Source organism: Podarcis pityusensis (assembly GCF_964106645.2).
Source record: "Podarcis pityusensis genome assembly, chromosome: 2".
In the NCBI taxonomy this organism is placed as follows: Eukaryota; Metazoa; Chordata; class Lepidosauria; order Squamata; family Lacertidae; genus Podarcis; species Podarcis pityusensis.
In genome coordinates this window covers 102,952,355-102,974,739 of record NC_138029.1, presented here as the reverse complement: position 1 = coordinate 102,974,739, position 22,385 = coordinate 102,952,355, and the positions used below count along the sequence as shown (strand labels likewise).

The 22,385-nt window shown below is 42.8% G+C and overlaps 1 protein-coding gene across 8 annotated transcripts in view; it reads right to left on the bottom strand.

Annotated features, from left to right (window-relative positions):
• Positions 1-22,385, bottom strand: part of CADPS (calcium dependent secretion activator) — a 348,154-nt gene that overhangs the window by 226,541 nt on the left and 99,228 nt on the right. For all 8 annotated transcript variants that reach the window (XM_080995634.1, XM_080995627.1, XM_080995631.1 and 5 more), the window contains exons 4-5: positions 8,983-9,063; positions 595-831 (exon numbers count right to left, since the gene is read on the bottom strand). In XM_080995634.1, coding sequence (XP_080851760.1) covers positions 595-831; positions 8,983-9,063 — 318 coding nt within the window. The remainder of the gene's footprint in view (positions 1-594; positions 832-8,982; positions 9,064-22,385) is intronic.

The following is a 22,385-nucleotide window of genomic DNA, read 5'->3' as shown; positions in this document are numbered from 1 at the left end:
GCATTGAACTGTTGCTAAAGTCCTATGGAAGGGGAAGCCAACATAGTGTCCTCCATAGGCTGTAGACTATAAATCCTGGTTGTTGGCCATGCTGGCTGAGCCTGATGGGAATTGTAGTCCGTAACACCTGAGTGGCACCACGTGGGCTACCCCTGTTCTATGGAAATCCAGGTGTGCAAAAAAGGGGGTTCTTGATTCAGAATAATAACTGTGGATCAACAACTTTTGAAGCCACCTCAGGTGTCCTGAATGGGATATTTTTAGATAAGCGAGCGATTTTTAATTTAGGTAATTGGCTTAACATTTACACATTCTCCTAACAGACTGCACTAACAAGGCTGCATGGAACCTGAAAGAAGAAATCAAAAGGGATGTTAAAGGGATTTCTTTTTGTTGTTGGTTAGGTTTTTTCCCCCTTCCTTTGCTCAAGTATTAGGGGCCTGGTTTCTGTTTTGCTGACCTCTGCCCACAAAGCTTTTCTTTTAAGCTCTGATTAGCTAAACAGTGATTGTCGAGACTTTCTTTTGCTGTTGTTCACTTGCATGAATATTGCCAACATGCCTAATTGATCCGTAGAAAAGCTGTACATTTTACCTCCAGGGAAAAAGACAACACAACGTCTGACTTTGAGAGCTGGTTTTCATTTTCTTCTCCCAGGTCGATGATGGAGGTGTTGTGGCTTCGTTTTAGTTTTTGTAACTTGAACTCGGAGCCACCTTTGGACACTGGCATGCTTTCCAGGTTTGCCATTAGCAAATTCACCGATGACTTCAGTTCTTCAATGTACATGTTTTCCATTTCTTTGGATACAAATTTAGGAAATTTGCGCTCCTGTGATTGAAAGACAAAAGTAAAATTAGGGCATAATCAACAGCATCATGTTAGCACGTATTTATAATTATATTAATTGTTGTTTAATAAAATATACCCAAAGCAATGTTTACATTATACCAAAATTGTATTAATTAGGCAGGCACTACTGATATACTGGATTGGGGGGGAAATGGTATGCAAGCCTACTAAAAAGTGCAATTTTATTATGCATAATTGGTTTTGAAGCTTGATTTTATCTACATTTTGATAATGTTATTATTTCTGCTGATGTCTGTCCTATCACAATTTCTACTGCATATTTTATACCATTTTATTTAAATCACTTATATACCTCTTTTGATATATTAAGCAGTGCATATAATTATTAAATAAAGGTGCAAATGGGAATTTATCCAAGCAAACATCTCTATCTTATGCTTTCTAGCACAAATGCACCATTCAGGGTAGCTTACAACATTGAAAACGCAGCTCCATAGAATAATAATAATATGGGCTAGCCAATGAAAAGAGACAGAGTCAGCATTTAAAACCAGACATAAAAACAATTGTCTGCTTCAGCACAGCGATAGTCTGCTGGAACAAAAATATCTTTGGCAGAGCAAAACAGCAAAGGAGGGAACTGGCTGTTCACAGCGCAAGATAATCTAGGTGCACCCATGGAAAAGTCATAAAAATGCAATCTAATAAGAACAGCAGCAGAAGAAGAACCATGTTCACATCCTAGTCGGTATTTAGCTGATAAAGACTCTGAAGTAAAAGTGAGCATAAGAAAAGCACTGCTGGATCAGACCAAAGGCCCCTCTAAAATCCTAGTGGCCAAACAAATGCCTATGGAAAGACAGCCTGAGGGCAACATCCCTCCTCCCCACTTGCAATTCCCAGCAGCTGGTTTTCAGAGGCATATTGTGGAGGCAGAACAAAGGCATCAGTTAGTAGCCACTGATAAAGACTTCCACTGCCTTCAACCATTAACAGCATCATGGAATGCCTTCACCTGCCAAGAGACCTTGTTAAAATGAAGCGATAGAATGCTGTGGTATTAGAAGGGAGTGTGGCGCTGGACCACATGGAAGGGATATCACTCTTCAGTAAAAAAAGAAATGAAAGTAAAAAATTAAAGAACTCCTGCAGATAGAAAACTGGCATATCGGGGAGAAAAGTTCTAGCCTAATCCTGTGCTTGCTTGCAAGGAGTTTTTAACACTGGAGAACATTCAGAAATGTGACCCTTCAACTGGAGCCTGAAGTATTGCAGTCCAGCCTCTCATCTCATGTTGCTGCAGGCATAGACCAGACCGTAGAAAGGCTGGCCAACAAGTATCTCTTTTGGCAGCAGATTGCAACGTGTAGGTGCCACAGCAGAAAAGGCCCTGCCTGCACCCTGAGAGGTCTGATTTCAGTAAATGGGAAAATATGGGCAAGCTCTGTGCGCATATTTCAGGGGATGGTGGAAAATGTGGGAGCAAGGGCAGCTAAAACTATGAAGGACTTAGGGTGTTCAGTGGATTAAATGGGCACCTTGGGAAAGTTGCTTTCCCCTTATACCCTCCCAAATGCTTAACATACTTGACGGATGACCCTCCCGTCCTTAAGAGTTTAATCTAGGATTTGGATATGACTCTTAGAAATCTCCCTAGTGTTTTTAACACTCTGAGTTGATAATCTTATTATGCTTTTCACAGGCTAATGGTGGCTCTAACAGATAAACAAGGAGAAGGAGGTAACTAGGACTTAACAAAGAGACTTGTTTCAGTGGCCATTCATGCCCTTAGACTGGGGGTCAGCAAACTTTTTCAGCTGTGGGCCAGTCCACCATCCCTCAAACCATGTGGGGGGCTGGACTATATATATATATATTAAAAAGAACGAATTCCTATGCCCCACAAATAACCCAGAGATGCATTTTAAATAAAAACACACATTCTACTCACGTAAAAACACCAGGCAGGCCGTACAAATAACCCATTGATGCATTTTAAATAAAAGGACACATTCTACTAATGTAAAAACACGCTGATTCCCAGACTGTCTGCGGGCCGGATTTAAAAGGCGATTGGGCCGGATCCAGCCCCAAGGCCTTAGGTTGCCTACCCCTGCCTTAGACTATGGCTACAAGTTTTGTCAACTATAATTTGGTATGATAACTACTCATACGAGTATAGGTTTATATAAAAATAAACAGTCCCTGCATATGGATGTGTTGGAAGCCTAAACTGGTCAGAAATGCATGCAGGACAGAATGTGAAACCTGTTCCGAGCAGAGATGAGGAATTCATTGAGTACTGTCACTGTGTCCAAATCCGTCCCCCACAATGATTAAAACTTAAAGGGAGTGGAAGAACTGGTCTCAGAAGCAGCTCCTTGCTTCCACAGTGATTCATGCAACATGGTTCTGGATTCATATCATTTTATGTTTGTACCTGCTTGGCATCTGTGTGACCTAAAGCAAAACATTTCTAGCTTAGCTCGCTGAAAGATTTACAGAATGCTAGAGGTTTCTGTCAAGCATGTGAGGTCTAGTGCTTGTTATGTTGAAAGTTTACTTAGGTTGGAGGTTGCCTTGGAGAAGTAGGCAAGAACTTACTGCCTGCTGAATAGAGATTATTCTACTACAGAATAACTACTGTCCTCTTTAGTAGGGCCGCAATTACTGGTTGAGAAACGGGGGCATTTTCTGAAAAACTACTGAACTCGGAAGTTGCCACTCACTGAATTAATCGGGGCTGTGTGAGGACAATATGTCTGCCTCAGCCTCTGAACCATGGCTTAATTTGCAGATGGCTTGGCCAACGTGAGATGTGAACAATTTCTTCCGCAAGCATATGCTGACCAATCAAGTGCACTTATTAATCATTGTTCTCCGAGCTGCTTGCTGGTTCCTGCTCACTAACAATGCAATTTAAAGGCATAGCCAGGGCTGCCAGGTGAGAAAGAGAACAGAACTCCTGTCCAGAGGATGAAATTTTGGCAGATGTAGCTCGTCATTCAAGTTTCATCTGCTTAAATCCCCTCTTCTCTCCTGTTATTAGAGATGCAAGAGCACTGTCCTCCTTTTCACCTAGGCAGATGTAGTGCGAACTAACTCATGTTGCATTACAAATGGGAAGAGGCTGGTGCAACTAATGGGGTAAGGGAGGGTGTTTGTGAGGTTGGGGCTGGGTAGGCACACCAGCAAGGGAACTGGATTGACTCTGCTGCTGCAGCAACAGGAACAGGGAGTGATGCTTCAGGTGCTCCAGTCTTGAGGGTATAATCTGTTGCTCCAAGGAAACTAGTCTCTAAGAGCAGTATTTGATGTCCCCCCGTTAGAATATTCCGTTCCACCTTAAGAACCAATGTGTGGATTGCTGTGTGTCACATGTCTGTTTACACTCCAGCACAGCTTGCTGGGAACTTCCATTTTGTGTATAGCTGTTGCTTATGCCTGCTTGCTTGGACATGAAGGCGAGAAGACATGTTTTTCCTTTTGTCCTGATGTATGCTGAATAAACTGCTTGTAAATATGCTGACACAACCTCTCCTGCCACTTCTGTTGCGTAGTGTTTACTCTGTTGATATGAGCATGCTCCAGCTTCTGAAGCTGGGGTCGCTGATGCTGCTCCAAGGACTGGAGGTTGCCCGGCTTACCAGCCAGTGGGCTGGGGCCAGCTGGGGGCTTGCAAATTGCCCCTGTTTCCTTGGATGCATCCCAACATCCCTTACATCATTCTTCCCCACTCAACTTCTGTGAGCCCCAGTGAGCATGGCCAATTGTCAGGGATGGTGGAAGCTGCAGTCCAAAACATTTGGGGGGGGCACCTGGTTGGGGAATGCTGGGCTACAAGGGCTCTCTGAGATGCTTCATGAAGAGCTCCTGCCTCTGCCACTCGGTAAAGGTAAAAATGGTAAAGGACCCCTGGACGGGTAAGTCCAGTCAAAGGCGACTACGGGGTTGTGGCGCTCATCTCGCTTTCAGGCTGAGGGACCACAGACAGCTTTCTGGGTCATGTGGCCAGCATGACTAAACCGCTTCTGGTGACGGAAACCAGAGCACACGGAAATGCCGTTTACCTTCCCGCCACAGTGGTACCTATTTATCTACTTGCACAGGCATGCTTTCAAACTGCTAGGCCAGAGCTGAGACAGAGCAACAGGAGCTCACCCCGTTGAATGGATTTGAACCGCCAACCTTCTGATCAGCAAGCCCAAGAGGCTCAGTGATTTAGACCACAGCGCCACCCGCATCCTGTTATCACGTGGAGTTTACAAATTGGTCAGCATATTAATATGTATTGAAACCAGTTGCACACGTCATTCCACTCACCTCTCAGCCTGTACAACTATGTCATTTTGTGTCCTGCCCAATTTTCGCCATGAGTTATTAACACACTTTATATTAATAAGTATTTGACTTTTGCATCCTTGCCCTGGGCCTGAAGATGCATTACTTGTTGCCAGTGAATTTACCCTTTAATGAAGAGAGAATGGGCAGCATGTAACCAAAATGTCTCCATTGGGCACCATGAGAAAGTGCCATATCAGGAATGCCACAGAAGGAGTTTCTCATTAAAAGGCTGCTCAGCAAACAAATGTCCTTTATCTCTGGGAACTTTTCAGCAGCTGATATGAATTCATGTCCCTTTATGACATTTTGAGGCAGGAAACACTGGCTAGCAAACTATTACACTCATCTGCTTTCAGCTAAAAAGTTTTATGATCAGATCATTGTCCCCAAGCCTTCTTCTTTAAATAGACCTTTGATGCTTATTAGCCTTGTAAAGCACTTTCGTAAGCATTGTTCAAACAAGTAAATCAGGTCCAGCTATGGGAGCTCTTCATTAGCAACAAGTAGCAGAGAATTTCAAATCTGGTGACCCATCCATCCCTTTCACTTTTCTGGGCAGCACGGTCTTTCATTCTGTGATTAAATGAAACATGATAAACCATGGGGGAGAGAATGTAGCTGAGTAGTAGCTTGCATGCCAGTGGTTTAATCTCCACCATATCCAGATAGACAAGGGGAAAGTGCCTGTCTTAAACCCTGGAGAGCCATTGCCAGTCACACTTAGATGGGCCATCAATCTGATTTGGCGTACAACAGCTTCCTATGTTCCTATGACTCCTGTAGCCCTTTTGTGGATTTCATCGACAGTGCTACATATAGAACCTAACATATAGGATTGCTACATAGCCTACCAGAGGATGTCCCATTCAGGGAGGCTTCCTATTTAATCAACACAGTTCATTATCTGTGCGTGCAGCAGGAAGAGTCAAGCTCTCCTTCTCTCCTTTTGGCTATTATTGGTTGCATCCAATGGCAGCCTCTCTTAGAGTAGAAACACTGAAATAATAGACACAACCAGTGCTTTTTTTCCAGCCAGAGAGCAGTTCTGGCACCTCTCAGATGGGTGCCACTCTGGGCCAATGCTTCCCTTGCCTGCTTATTGTCTTTACATACTTTGGAGAAGCCCCAAACAAAGTCAAAAGGGAAGCTGGCCAGCAAGTTGGCACTTTTTTTTTATATAGACCATCTAGCTCCTAGCCACTCCTAGTCATGACTGGTTAAGCTACGGAGCGGGGCCAATTCATATTTCCTTTTCTTCAATCCGTCTCTCGTGTAGCGGTGGTGGGCTTTGAGCTTTCCAGTCAGGCCTCTACCATTGCACACATGCATGCATTAAGAGGCAAAATACCAGTGTTATCCTAGTTACCGACATAACAATGAAGAAGAGGAGGAGGAGGAGGAGGAGGAGGAGGAGTTTGGATTTGATATCCCGCTTTATCACTACCCTAAGGAGTCTCAAAGTGAGTAACAATCTCCTTTTCCCTTCCTCCCCCACAACAAACACTCTGTGAGGTGAGTGAGGCTGAGAGACTTCAGAGAAGCATGACTAGCCCAAGGTCACCTAACAGCTGCACGTTCAGGAGCGGAGACGCAAACCTGGTTAACCAGATTACGAGTCCACTGCTCCTAACCACTACACCACACTGGCTCTCCTGAAGTACCTAGCTAGCTGAATTCAAAATACCCAGTGAGAAAAGCTGACCTCAAACCATCCTTGCAAGCTAATTACTTTCAGTTAACTCTAAAATGTAACCTGTTATGCTTTGCGGGGAAGCAGAATCTGTAGCAGAGTGCCACGATTCACATGTGTGGCATCTGTGCTCTGACATCTACTGAAGTAGACACAGCATGCTCTTTGAAATATGCTCTGTCCTGAGCAAACAGAGTGAGCGTTAGAACCCCACAAATTTGCTGGGACTCAAATCTCATAAACGCGCCCTGTGCATATGCATAGTCCTTGTGGCGACTTGGCCCTCCATATATTGTCAGAGTACAGTTCCCGTCAGCCCCATCCAGCATGGCCAATGGCCAGAGATGATGGGAGTTTACAGTCCGACACCATCTGAAGGGCACCAGGTTGGGGAAGGCTGGTGTGATTGAATGCATCACTTGGGTATCATTCTCCAAGCATGTCTTTGCCTCTGAAGATTTGTACTGTGTGTTTCAGCAATCAGCAGCTTCACGAACAAAGTTCAGTTCTGGAACGGGTTTTAAAGATCAAACTTCTGTAGATGATCTTTGAGAAATGTCTTCTGACTTAAGACATAAAAGACACTAATGACATAAAAAATATGTTCATAAAAGGGCTCCTGGCAAGAAAAAAATAGAGCTATAGTTCTCTTAGGAAAATGCCTTTAAGCAAGTTGGATAAATATACTCTGCCAACATTCACTGGAGGCAGAATTCAAGGCTTAGTAAAATGCTTTAGCATTAAAAACAAAACAAAAAACCCTTCTATAAAAAAAAAGCTTCCCATTCCAAGTTCAAAGCTTCAGAAACCTTTGCTTTTTATCAATTTAGCCACAACCATATCTAGTAAAAGCTTAACAGTGAAACCGATAATGATTTGCCCAAGGTCAGCCTGTGAAATTTGAACTTGAGGTTCTCACATCCAAGCCCATGACATATGTCATGTCATGATGCTCCTAGCCTGAGACAAAGGGACATTTCAAGTACCTTCAACCTGGGAGTTGAGCATTCATTGTTCTGAAGAGTTGCTGGATTGGAAAGGTCCCTGACTTAGGTGACAACTCGTATCTAATTAGATTTTGTCAGCACTTCTTTCAGAAAGCCCACATTGTATTCCTGTTTATAAAGATTAATTAATGTGCATATTTTTTTCCTGTTATCTTATTAGTATTCATATAAAAGTATGGTTAAACAGTAAGATAAACAAACCAAATTACCATCAGTGTGTTCCCAAAGGAGGCAAAGTTAGGATTTAACCTCCTTTTGGGTATTATGCAGTTTCTTAATAAATATGGAGCAATAATGCACTCAAGGAGAAAGAGGGCAAACCTTCCACTTTAAGCAGGGGAGGAGAAAGAATGAATATATGGTTTCCGCTGTTAATTTTTGCAAGCATCCACTTTGGTCTACCTCATTTGTCCATATCTTTAAAGTGGCCTTTAATATATTTTTTGTGGAATTCCTGCCTGCTGTGATAATGACTTTGAAAAGCAGAATGCACAATGCAAGGGCAAACAGGGGGAGCGAATGGTGTTCCTCCAAAATGCTGGCGGTAAACAATGAAGCACAACAGCCATTCATAATACACAAGCTCAGTTGGGTGCCTCATGATTGCTTTGCTGAGAAATCGCCCTGGAAAAGCCCCATCTTCTGAGATTCCTCAAAGAAGCCCGGCAAATGCTGGTACGTAAACAATGAGCGAGGCATTTATCCTACAGGGATTTGTGGTTTACTCTGGAGGGACTTGTTGTGCATCTGCACTTCTCAGTAATGAACTGGAGGGGCCTGGAATTGGTAATATATTTAGCTTCATGGGCTGTCAAAAGCACTAAGGATATATCTGGGCTTGTAAGGAAAACACTACATCATATTTGTTCTTGCAGATGGGGAGGCTGGTACACAGATTCCGATTTTTCTCTCTCCCAGAAGAGTGATGTGACACAGCAGCTGGTGAGCCCTCCCTACCACACCTTACAGGGTTTTCCTCATCCTCCCCCAAACTGGCTCAGCAGCTCAGGATTTGGCAGTGCCCTGGGGGACGGGTCCCAGCTCAGTATCAGAGTCTAGGCTTTGCAGGCTTTGCAGACTCAATCCCCAGCATCTCCCAGTGGCAGACTTTGTTGGGGTTGTCGTTACCTTGGCGATCTGATCTGCCATTTGGAGACGTCCGTCAAGCTCCCGCCTAATTTGTGCGGCTTGTTCGTCTGGATTGTCCAGCTGCACAAAAAGAAAACAAAATGATTAATACTGTTATAGCAATAATGAAAGGGGGAAAAGCAGTCAGTGATGGAAGAAACAGTATTACAGCACGCCCGTCTGTCTGTCTGTCTGTCTGTCTATCTGTCTGTCTGTCTGTCTGTCTGTCTGTCTGTCTGTCTGTTTGCCAGCCTGCCTGCCTGCCTATCTGCCTATCTTTCTATCATCTATCTAACATACTTTTTGCTCTATAAGACTCACTTTTTCCCTCCTAAAAAGTAAGGGGAAATGTGTGTGCGTCTTATGGAGTGAATGCAGGCTACGCAGCTATCCCAGAAGCCAGAACAGCAAGAGGGATTGCTGCTTTCACTGCGCAGCGATCCCTCTTGCTGTTCTGGCTTCTGAGACTCAGAATATTTTTTTTCTTGTTTTCCTCCTCCAAAAACTAGATGCATCTTATGGTCTGGTGCGTCTTATAGAGCGAACAATACGGTATCTATCTATCATCTATCTATCTATATCTATCTATATCTATCTATATCTCTATATCTATATCTATATCTATATCTATATCTATATCTATATCTATATCTATATCTATCTATCATCTACCTATCTATCTACCATCTATCCATCTGCTTTGTAAGATGCCAGGAGATGTGAAGCAAGCATAAATAAAATATAGACATAGCACTTTTCAAAGTTTTCTGCACTACTATTGATGCTGCGTACTCATTTGCAGCCTGTTGCACAATCTATCAGACACACAGCTTTATCCCTCTGTGTCTTACAAATAGCTGCGTTTACTCTTTCCTGCAATATTTAACTGTAAAGAGAAAGGCATCTAGTGTCAGAAACTCCAAGGAGTTGTACCATCTCCCCAAAATGTCTTCCTTCATAAATGCCATTATGTGTTGTTTTTGTCGTCGTCTTCTTTTTGTTCAACTTCTCTCACCACCAAAGGAACACAAGTGAATAGTAAAGAGAACCCGCACAAGTAACGCTGACTCAAAACCCCACACGTACATTAAGTAAAATAGAAACATCGCCTCCCGACCCCACCCCATCCCCACCCACCACGGCCCCCTCCACCTCTTCCCCCCTTTTCTTCCTAAGGTAACCCTAATGTCTCAACAAATGAGACTGACCTATGGAAAATGTAACTTGAAAAAAGAGACATTGCACATACCTTTGTAAACCAAGAAAACTTTAATAATAAAAAAGAGATACTTACTAAAAACCACTTTTTATTTCATTTTTCACTCATTTTTCACCCCACCTGCCCCGCAATACCACCTCCATTTATTTTACTGGGATTGTTCTATGTCCTGCTCCTAAGAGGAACCTTAATTAAAAATACTCTCAAGTGAGGCTCCAAACTCATTTGCTTACTAGGTACAGGGATGCCCAGCTTTTCACCTTTGACTGCATGAACTGCTCTGTGCCTTGCCTAGAAATATCCAAATTATAACCATGTTATGTTTATGTTTGTGTGTGTGTGTGTGTGTGTGTGTGTGCATGCTAACCATTGCAACAGATTATTACCATTAACATCGTTTTTTGCTTCTGCGAGAAGAGCTGATGCCTTATTTTACTTTCGCAAGACAGCTGCTGCCATTCTTCACTATCAAATGCCAGTTATGCCTTTTATGTAGAGAAAGAAAGCTTGACTGCTGAAAGGACATCATTGCTTAAATGCACACCCCCACAAACATTTTTATTAAAGGCACGGAAAGCTGATAATGTCTACTTTCTGAAAGTTCAGTCATGATGTTCCTTTTGAGACCCCTCCTTTTCCACTCTGTGCAAGCTTCTTATTATTATATCACCTACTGACTGCAGCGAGAATGCACCACTTTTCCAAGTAACTTTCAGCCTAGTCCTACACATGCTTGCCCAGAAGTAAGTCCCACTGAGTTCAATTGGGCTTACAACGTAGTAGAGTATTCTCAGCCTATCATTGCCAGAAGCCTTCCATGTATTTTATCTTAATTATTGATCAGTTCACCTCCTCTCCCCTCAGACTTTGCAAATGCCAAAGCTCTCAGCGATCCCTTCTAGCTATGGGAGAGGAAGAGAGAGGGGGGGGGGAGAAAGAAATCTCCCGGAGCGCTTTGTGTACAGTAGCACTATCTTTGGTGACAGGTCTCCATAAAACACTTTTATAAGCCGGCTTGGGGTTGCTGTAAATACCACCCTATATTTTATCCTTCTCGGGAGACAAATTGCTCCATACAGCAAGCGCTTGCTTGCTTGGTGCAGTGCAGTGCAGTCTGGAAAGTTACAGCCGCAGGAACCATTACGGTTTCAATTCCCAATCTGACTAGACATGAGCGCTTAGGTTATAGTTCCCTGAATGTATTAGACTGTGCCATCTATCCATCATCGCATTGCTGAACCTGCAAGCTGCACCAGCTGCTTCTTTACACAAGCGCACAGGCAGGTGTGCGGTAAACTGTATTCGTAAACTCAGGTCGCGTTTCTGCACGCATGGGCGGGTTCCTGGCTGCTCCTGGAAAACGTCTCATTCCAATGCTAAGGATGTTGAAATGTGGGAAGGGGCCTATTCTGCTTTCAGTGAGAGCTGCAATCAGGTCCTTGTTTAGCAGAAGTAGCAACCCCCCTCTGTCACTGCACTATTGTCCCCTGTGTAAGAATGCACTACATAGACATTCCTATCTACTGCATTGAAAAGACATATTGCTGTCTACTGCCTCCGTATTTCAGTTAAGTGAAGGATAATCCTACAGTCATGGTGCTTTCTTTGGTAATTCAAAAGCTTGTTATTCTGAGCTCTTTTAATTGAGGTTAACTGCACTGCCCAAAATAAACTTGCAGGCTATATTTGGAAGGGAAGGGCACTGTTTTGTTTGAAATATGTCCTCTTGCTTTCCTTACTACCGTAGCACCTTTCATTTTGCAGGCATTTTCAAAGAACAATCTCCACAAAACGAGGGCCAATCATTTCTATGGTGATGTTAGTTCCAAAGTAGCATCCTCAGGTCTGTGCTCAGACAACAGATGCCTTGGCCCTCCGTGATTTAGTGGACCACAGGGACACTGCTCTCAGGTTTGCAAGGACATCTCCTACAGCTGCTGGCAATGACATTTCAGCTTCTGAAGGAAAGCAGGACATCAAGCACTGACACACTTTTTATGGCAACTCAAGGATTACATTCGTGTCTTGAACTAATGGCCTGGAAGCACGTTCCAAAACAACATTAGGGCTACTTTTCAGAATAGTGTCACCTCTGATTCAAGATCCATATACATGGCCTATGAGACACATGTTCCCACCAGATTTGTTTTCTATCAGAAAAAAGCCCAGACACTGTAGCTGCTTTCAGAACCTCAGCAGGCAATGCAGTTCTCACATTAAGTCTAGATGACTCAGGAAAAGACGTCAAGGAAATGAAGCTTAGTAAAACAAGGTTAGTCTCTCTCTCTCTCTCCCGCCCCAAATCTGTAGCAAACTTGCCTAGATTTGGTGGGTGAACTGATCCCACCATAATTCACAATTATGCGAATTATGACCAAGTTATAAATTTAATGTTAAGAATTGCTGAGGTCAAAAGTTCTCCATTATTATGAGATTCTGAAGTATGTTTGTAGTTAAATTTACTGTAAAAGAGCTCTAAAACATTTTCTTCTATATTTTCCTTTTTTAAAAAAAAGGTAAGAGCCTCTCTGAGACAGAAGCTTCTCTTGCCGCAAAGCTTTCAAAACCAGGTCCGAAATGTCACTGGAAGTGGTGCTTTGTGGTCATGTAATGTTGTTTCCAGGAGCTGTGCATAAAAAAAGGTGGCTGCCCGCACATCATACAGAAACCACAGATAAGGTCAATGGGATAAAGTCAATAGAAAGTGCCACAGGGCTGTCAAATTATGGGAAGCAACTCTTCCTAGATGAAGCTTCAGTTTATCTTTGGCTGCTGTGTGACTCTATTTCACATATGTCACAGTATGTGCCTATTTCATTTGTGCTTTTATGTACAATCATTGTAGTCAGTGCTATTTTTCCAGAAAAAGAGGTGTCGGAACTCACCATGAATGCCTCCCTTGTTCTCCCCAAAATAGCAATGGTACCCACCTGAGAGGTTGTCTTATATTGTTATTTCTATCAATTACGTTGGCTACCTCTGATACTTTATGCTTTTTTGCATAATTTCCAGGGGTCCCCTCCTTTGCAGTTTGTGCCCCCATTATGCTGACTACACAGGACCAGACCATATAAATGAACTTACAATCCATCTGAGCTTTAGCTATGGAAATATTAAAGTTTATTGGATTGAAGTCAGGCCTCTTTATGCAATGAGAATTACAGACATATTAGATTTGACTTACAAACTAATCTCAAATTTCAGCTGCATCACTATATTTGGCTAGATTTGATGGCAGGAATATGCAGCCTGCCCTGTCTAAGAGCCTGAGGCAGATAACAGCATTAGAGACAGAAAGAAAAGAAAATAGATCTCTATCTTGCAGGCACACACTGAACATATTTCTTATCTTGGAATTATGGTATTATGGCCATATTGAGGATGGGCAATTATATTATACTGTACATATTATTATATCCAGTGTGGATGCAAGTTTTAATTGGTTTTAATGGCTACCAGCTTGATTAACAAGCAATGAACGTGTTTATTTGGCAAGGCTTATTTTAACCTCAGTTGGCAGGGCCGATCTTACCATTCGGCAGAGTGAGGCAGCCACCTCAGGCAGCCCATTTTGTGTATCATGGAAGGGTGGAAAATTATTTATTATATTTATTATTATTGAATATTGACTGTCAGGGAAGGAGAGAGGGGCGCTTGTGTGATTTTCTGCCTCAAGAGCCAAATTGTCTAGCTCCAGGTACTATGCATCTGGATAGCTCAGTTGGTTAGAGCCTGGTGATGATAATGCCAAGTTTGCAAGCTTGATCCCCATAAAGGACAGCTGCATATTCCTGCATTGCAGGGGGTTGGACTAGATGATCCCCAGGATCCCTTCCAGTTCTGTGATTCTATAATCAATGCAACACTGTGTAGCAAGGATAGGAAAACAAATTGTATCAACTCTTGCTTTCTTCATCCTTGGCCACTGGCCATGCTGGCTAGGCCTGATGATAGCTGGAGCCCAAGAACACCTGGAGGACCACTGGTTCCCCATCCCTGCCATATAGATGACAGGAGCGAACCAGCAGTAAATCACACTGTGCATGTTGGAGTTAACTCTTTATTAGCAGAAAGTGTCAGGCCTTATGAGCACAGCAAGTCTTGCCCCCATGAAGCAGCTGCTGAGACTGAAGGTACAGCTGCCTAAGTCCCCTCCACTCCAGGATTTCCCCCAACCAATCTGAGACTGCATCTGGGTGAAGCTAACTTCTCTGTCCTTTTCATGCCTCCCCTGGTTCTGGGAGACCAGGGAGGAGGGGAGCTAGTCGCAGCAGGAGAGGGAGATATATGAACTTCTTCACCAGATGGACTCATCTCTGCCTCTTGGCCTCCCTCCTAAATCAATCTGCCTCTGATTCTGGACTGTTCTCCACCCCACCTTCTTCATGGTCACTAAACACTGTTGCATCTTCAGCTTCCAACACCTCCCTCCCCAATCTTCTCCCTCTGACCACTCATTGTTGTCCCACCTCCAGTCCCCTGGCTCTGAGCCTTGTTCCCCTGGAGGTTCCTCAGCTGGTGCCTCCCACCACTCCTCTGCGTCCATCCAGTCCCTGACATTGAAAACTTGGTCTCTATGGTAAGTATTAATACTCCTATGCAAAAAATCATTCACCAGACCCGATTTCATTAGGATTGTCACCTGACCAGAAACCTTACTCCACCCCAGCCTGGCTTCTTCCTGTGCCTTGAACAACAGCTTGACCTGCAGAAATCAGCAGGTAAAGCTTTCCACGACAGAGATAATTTTCCACATAGCTATGCAGAGACTGACTATTTATAATAAATGAAGTCATTCGCTCATATGGATGTGCATTGTTGGTGCTGGCAAAGAGGCTGCAACCTGCTGTTACTATTAAATTTTCTTTATTATACCAGCAAGCATCCTCCTTCTTCATCTATTTAACGATCAAAGCCTGAAGTACAAAAATAAGCAAAAGCTATGAGAAAGAGGAGACAATTTGGTAAGAGCCAGAGCTTCTTCCCTTCGTTACTGAAATCTTATTTCACAGTTCAGAGATTTCAGGCCTGTGCCTGGCTGTACTATAATAAACATATTCCCAAAGCTTCAGGCAATTGGTCCACCTTTTCTGAATGCTAATAGCAAAGGGCAAAACAGCTTTATTACTATAAATAAATTTGGCTCTGCTTGTGGAATCTTTTTTTTTTTTTTTTAGACATCGTGCAATCAAATAAGTGTCAAGTTCTGGATATTACTTGCAACTCTGTTTACTTGGAGGGTGTTTTGTTCATTTGCTGTAGGTAAACTATGTACTCATTCATTCATTCATTCATTCATATTTGTAACCTTCCTGTATCCCAAAGACTTGAGACAGCACCGGCATTTAGAAGCATGTGGTATTTGTGTATGAATGTGTGCATGGATCTGTCTAACTGTGCTTACAGGACAGTATCCATATAATAAAATAATAATAATAATAATAATAATAATAATAATAATAATAATAATTTATACCCCGCCCATCTGGCTGGGTTTCCCCAGCCACTCTGGGCGGCTTCCAACAAAATATTAAAATACAGTGGCCTGTTAAACATTAAAAGCTTCCCTAAGCAGGGCTGCCTTCAGATGTCTTCTAAAAGTCTGGTAGTTGTTCTTCTCTTTGACATCTGGTGGGAGGGCGTTCCACAGGGCAGGTGCCAATACCAAGAAGGCCCTCTGCCTGGTTCCCTGAAACTTGGCTTCTCACAGTGAGGGAACCACCAGAAGGCCCTCAGCGCTGGACCTCAGAGTCCGGGCAGAACAATGGGGTGGAGACGCTCCTTCAGGAGATACTGTAGAACAGTATCTCCCATAAGTTATAATATCTATTAAGCTATCATCCCCAAACCAGAAGAACAGAACTAAACCACTATATTATTAAACTGCATTGCTTGAATTGGAAATGGGATAGGCTCTTTATTTTCATACCTTTACCTGTATTAACTGAGGTTTTTAACAATGGGTTAAAAAAAACCCAGTACAGCAGATAATTCAAACGAAGCAGCGGAAAGCAAATTGTTTGGCTTTCAGCCTGGGTTTGACACTGCAGAGAAATTCACATGTTAAGATGTGCCCTGATAATTATCACTGCAGATGGTATCTTTGAATGGCCCAACCTGTATCATGCTTAAGCATAATGTCAGTTCACTGAACCACTGCAAAGAGAAAGATAAGTCTCTGCTTAATATCAGTGCCTTGATCACAAAAGCGTTGATGGCAGGAGAGGGCAAAGTGAAACATACAGCATTTTAAAATCTCGCATGGCTCATTGTTTAAAAGCCCTTACCCGTCGTTATTATTTTAAAACAGCCTCAGAACAGGAGAATGTCCTTGCTCACTTACGAGGGAAGCCTTTTACCCCATATTATCTCTTTCAGAATGAATTTCTTAAAGTCATTTCTAAAAAATAATACTTTCAAGCTCTCTCCACTTCAGTGCTTGTATGACATTTACTATTAATGTTTACACCTGAACTATGCCTTTGGGTTGGGGAAAAGGGGTTTTATGTTCAATTTGTATCCCCCCAATAAAAAATAAAATAATAATAATAATAATACTACTGCAAAACTCCTAGATCCAAGGGCACTCGCAAACAAACTGTTTACTGAGCATTCATTCTGATTTGTTTCCAGGGAGGTTAAAGAAGATGTTGTGTGAAAACAAGTGCTATCTCACCGTTTCCAGTGCATTTTCTTGTCACCTTCCTTATTGCTAAAAGCCACTTTTGGGGGGAAGTGGATTTTCTGCACAAGACCTTCCAAAAAACTATTTAATTTGATGGTTTGTGATGGAATACCAACCAAAATTAGTGACAACAAGATTACAAGAAAGTAATTTGAGACTGAGGCTCTGAGAATGGACCCCAAAACCACCTTATCAGAGGAAGTATTTATTTATTATTATATATTTGTTGGACATGGCGGACACAATGGAACATGGCAAGACAGCAGAGGACAACTCCCACGGTGCTGGGCAAAAGTCCCCCATAATAACTTTCTGGAAATTACCTTGGATGTAGAAGTGGAACCACTGTAATATGGTGGCCCCAACCCTCCACCTTCCAGAATGCTATGGGGAGGTCAAAGACGGCGAGTGACGTTGCACTCGCCACATCTTTCACATCATCAGCCAGTGCAATCAAGGTAGTTTCAGTGCCATGACTGGGCCTGAAACCAGACTGAATTGGACCCACATAATCAGTTTCCTCCAAGCATGCTTGAAGTCTGGTTGCCACTACCATATTGAGTGCCTTGCCGCCAAAGGGGATATTCACTACTGGGTGATTGTTAAACACTTCTGGGTCTAGGCAGGTCTTCCTAAGTAGAATCCAGTGGTTAGAGTGCTGGACTAGGAACCTAGAAGACCAGGGTTCAAATCCCCACTCAACCATGAAGCTTAATGGATGATGTTAGGCCAGTCGCTCACTCTCAGCCTAAGCTACTTCTCAGGGTTGTTGTGAGGATAAAATGGGGAGGAAGAGAACTATGGGCTGCCACCTTGAGCAGCTTGGAAAAAAGGTGGGATAGAAATGCAATACTATATGCCTGTGAAACGTGGACCACTTATAAACGCCATCTCCAACTCCTTGAAAGATTCCATCAACGGTGTCTCCAAAATTTTTTACACATCACTTGGGAAGAAAGGCAAACTAATGCCAGTGTACTGGAAGAAGCAAAGATCACCAGTGTTGAAGCAATGATTCTTCAACATCAACTTTGTTGGACTGGTCATGTTGTGCAGATGCCTGATGATTGTCTTCCAAAGCAACTACTCTATTCCGAACTTAAAAATGGAAAGCGTAATGCTGGTGCTCAACAAAATAGGTTCAAAGACTGTCTCAAGGCAAATCTTTAAAAAATGTAGTATAAACACAGACAATTGAGATAAATACAGACAATTGGGAAACACAGACCATTGGGAAACACTGGCCTGCGAGTGCTCTAATTGGAGAAGTTTTTACCAAAAGTGTCATGGACTTTGAAGTCACTCAAACTCAGGACACAAGGGAGAAACATGCTAAGAGGAAGGCACGCTTGGCAAACCCTCACCACGATCAACTCCCACCTGGAAACCTATGTCCCCACTGTGGAAGGACGTGTGGATCCAGAATTGGCCTCCACAGTCACTTACGGACTCACTGCTAAAACCATGACTATGGAAGACAGTCTTACCTGGCTACGAGTGATTGCCAAAGAAGAAGAAATAAAATAAAGAAATAAAATAAGTAGTGATGGATCTATAAGGATGACAAGAAGGCATGAGATCACAAGAAGCATTGCCAAGTAGCAGTTGCCACTTTTGACATAAGGAGCGAGAGCCCTCCTTTCTTCAATACAGGCATAGAATAGCCAGCGTGATGTAGTGGTTGGATTGCCTTTAAAAAACCCCTCTGCCTTAAAGATCAGGGGTGACCATGGGTTAGCCCACCTTACAGAGTTAACTCTAAAATGGGAGACCGTGCCATGCATGCCACCCTGAGCAACCTGGCCGAGTGGTGGGATGTAAGTGATGGTGATTATGATGCTGATAGAAGAAAAAGAAAAGCAGGTTATATGTAAACAGCATCTCAGGGTGCTCCTTTGAATGTCTGGCATTGCTAGGAGACTAAGTGGGAGCTGCAAATGAATCCGGAGGTGGGGTGGGGGAGAATTGCTGCTTTTTTTTGTTTCAATTCAATGATGTATATAAAAAAATGAAATCCTAGAAGTGGCACAGCCTGGAGCCATTCCGAGAACACAATTGCTAAAATTGATTTCGAAGGTTAACCACCAGCTTTTACTTTGAACTCTCTTTTTATAGGACCAGTTTTTCTTAGTCTCCCTCTTTAATATGTGACCAGCGACTGTCCTGTCCTTTTGTGATATCAAGAGAGATGCTTGCTGGCTTATTATTCATATCTAACTGAATTTATCTCTGCCGATAGCCTACTGTACAAGTCTTAATGTTATTGAAAAGGATTTATTGGACATGCGGTGAACCTTTTATTTGACTCAGATTGGATTTTCTCTCTTGCGGCTGACCAGTGTTCTGGTTTGGTGATATTCTTTCCTAGAACCCTCTTCCTTGTTCTCCATGGAATTTATTCTTACCAGGCACAGATCGTTATTAATGATTAGCAAGGTTTTACTAGGAATTTATGGTCTCTGGACAGGAGTTATTAGGCAGCCACTTGTAATGTCAAGTCAAAATAATCTCCCAAGCCATAAAACCCATGTTATGGTTAAAGCACATGACTTGCGTTACTTAGGGTTGGGATGCAGTCTGGATCAGATTAAAGCACTGCTAGTTTATATAAGAGGGAATCCATATGCAACTGAGGAGGAAGCCAGGCAGTGTGAGAATGATCAGGGCTGCCTCCCATTCAGCCACACCTTTGGGCTCTTGCCTTCCCAAAGGTGCCTCTAGCTCTGAAATTAGGAAACGGAAATTGAAAACTGTTCGGAAACTCCACTTGGTGCAAAAGTTTGCAGATCAGCTCATGAAGCTGCAATAATATGTCATCTTCATTTGTCGCCAATGCCTTTGATCTTTAAAGCCTTGAATAGTCAAGGACAGGCTTCCTCAACCTCGGCCCTCCAGATATTTTTGGCCTACAAATCCCATGATCCTTAGCTAGCAGGACCAGTGGTCAGGGATGCTGGGAACTGTAGTCTCAAAACATCTGGAGGGCCGAGGTTGAAGAAGCCTGGAAGTTTTGATGGATGTAATAATGGAATACTGAATGGTTTAGTTTATGTAAAATATTCAGGGATTTAAAATATGGAAAATGGACCATGGAAAGAGAAGAAGGGAAGTCATTGATATTTTAAGGATGTTTAAATGAGTACAGTGGTACCTCGGGTTAAGAACTTAATTCATTCTGGAGGTCTGTTCTTAACCTGAAACTGTTCTTAACCTGAGGTACCACTTCAGCTAATGGGGACTCCTGCTGCTGCCACGCCGCTGCTGCACGATTTCTGTTCTCCTTCCGAAGCAAAGTTCTTAACCCGAGGTAATATTTCTGGGTTAGTGGAGTCTGTAACCTGAAGCGTCTGTAACCTGAAGCATCTGTAACCTGAGGTACCACTGTATTTTAAATTGTATAACAGAAAAATTAATAAAAATTATATCTATCATCTATCTATCTATCCATCCACCATCTAAGGAAATATCAAATGCAAACTGATATTATGAGAAACAATCAAAAATATGCTTCCTAAAGTATGAGTCAGCATCAGGACTGTTGGAACAGGAATAGCTCTCCTTTTATGGATGAGCTCAGCTATGCAACCTAACTAGATGAAGCATAACTTTCTAATTAATTTGGAGTGAGATGCTTGAAATGCACCAAGACTACTGCTGTTCCTGGCCAGCTTCCAACCCCCAAGTGCTGATCAGCCATAACTTCAACCAGCTGTGAATGCGCTGCCCTATATATATATATATCATATTTCTTGCACATTTCCTACTATGTTTCTTCTTGCACATAGGCTGCAGTGGCTGCTCTCTAGTAAATTCCTGATACGATTCTTGTTGTCCTTACTGTTTAAAAAACCCAGATGCAGGTTGCAGCAGCATGAAAATCTATAAAGACTGAGAACCAAGCGCATGCTCAAGCAAGTAAAAGATGCCACTTGGAGCAAATCTGCATGACAATTTCTCACAAGGTGAGAAATCTCTGTAATTATTCTTTCATTTATTCTTAAATACGTAGAGAAAAGTAGAGATAGAGCTATTTTTTTAATTAAAAAAATCTACTGAAAAGCATTTTAGTGGGTGTTATGTACTCAGCTTGGATCCTAGAACAATAGGCAGGTAGGATCCTAGAAGGCAGCAACCTGATTGGTCTGTAGGAGCTGCCCAATCCAGCTCCAGGAGGAAGTGAATCAGCAACCTTTTTTTGCCTGCAGGAACAGTCCAATCAGGCTCCAGGAGGGGAGTTGAATCAGCCAATCACATGGGACCCATTGTGTAAATAATGTATATATAGCCAGAGGTGAGCTCACTCACTGTTTACCATGAGCTGAAATAAAGAGCGTGTAATCAACACTCAACTCCAAGTATATTTTAGTGGGGCTATTTTACTACACTACGGGGGGGGGGGTATTTATCAGAGTTCAATGATACATTTGAGCCAGGCAAAAACACTCAAAGGGTATGTCAAACAAAGCCAGTTGAGGAGTGTAGCCTAGGAAAGAGGATGTGACTGGGAATGGGGAGTGGCTTGGAAAGAGTCTCAAATGTCATACAAATGTCATACATGGAGGGTTCTCCCTGGTGTTAAAAGCACCAAGAACTGAAGAACTCTCACCATTCTGATACCAAAGCCTACCACAGGTGTACCCCCATTACATTTCCATAAAAGAACCTAGACAGAAGAGCACCTACTGTACATAGAACACAACATCAAAAAGTACTCATTTATCTTTGCAACTGTAAAATATAACAAGGCGTGCCTACTGATTTCACCAGGAATGCCTGACTCCAAATCCATGCTCAGCCATGGAGTCGAGGCTGCTCCTCATCTGGAATTGGGATTCAGATGCTTCCCAAATTAAGAAAATTGCCAAAGGTTGGAACCAGATGGGCGGGGTATAAATAATAAATTATTATTATTTATTATTATTATTATTGGAAGGAGTGCAATTAGCTGCGAGTGGAGCCCTACCAATCCACATAGTCCACTAACAACATCTAATGGTCAATGGTGTCAAAAGCCACTAAGATGTCTAGAAATACCAGTGAGGTTACATTCCACTCCCTTGCCTGAGCCAATCCATCAATCAATCCCCAAATCAGCTGGAAAGCCCAACCAAATACAGGTCAGGATAGAACCCCCCCAGTGCAGAATAGGCCGTTGTCTGCTGAAGACATGCCAGCAGAGATGGATGAAAAAGGGGAGAGAGACAATGGAATGCAAACACCTGGAGGAACAAGTAGGCAGCCAGCGAGTGAAAGTTCATGTGAGAGAGCGAGGGAATGCACCGGAAGTGACAGCTTTTCAGAAGGAGGAGGGGAGCCTGAGAGCTTCCGAACCCGCAGGAGTGGAGGGCTTCAAGAAAGAGAGCGGGAAAAGCAGCGTCATAAGAAAAGGACGCACTTCCGTTTTTGCTGGAGAAGAAAGAAAGTGAAATTTCAGCCGAGTCATCATCACTGTGATGGACACTGCTCAGAGAGAGAGCTCTGAGCTGATGTGTTTTGTTT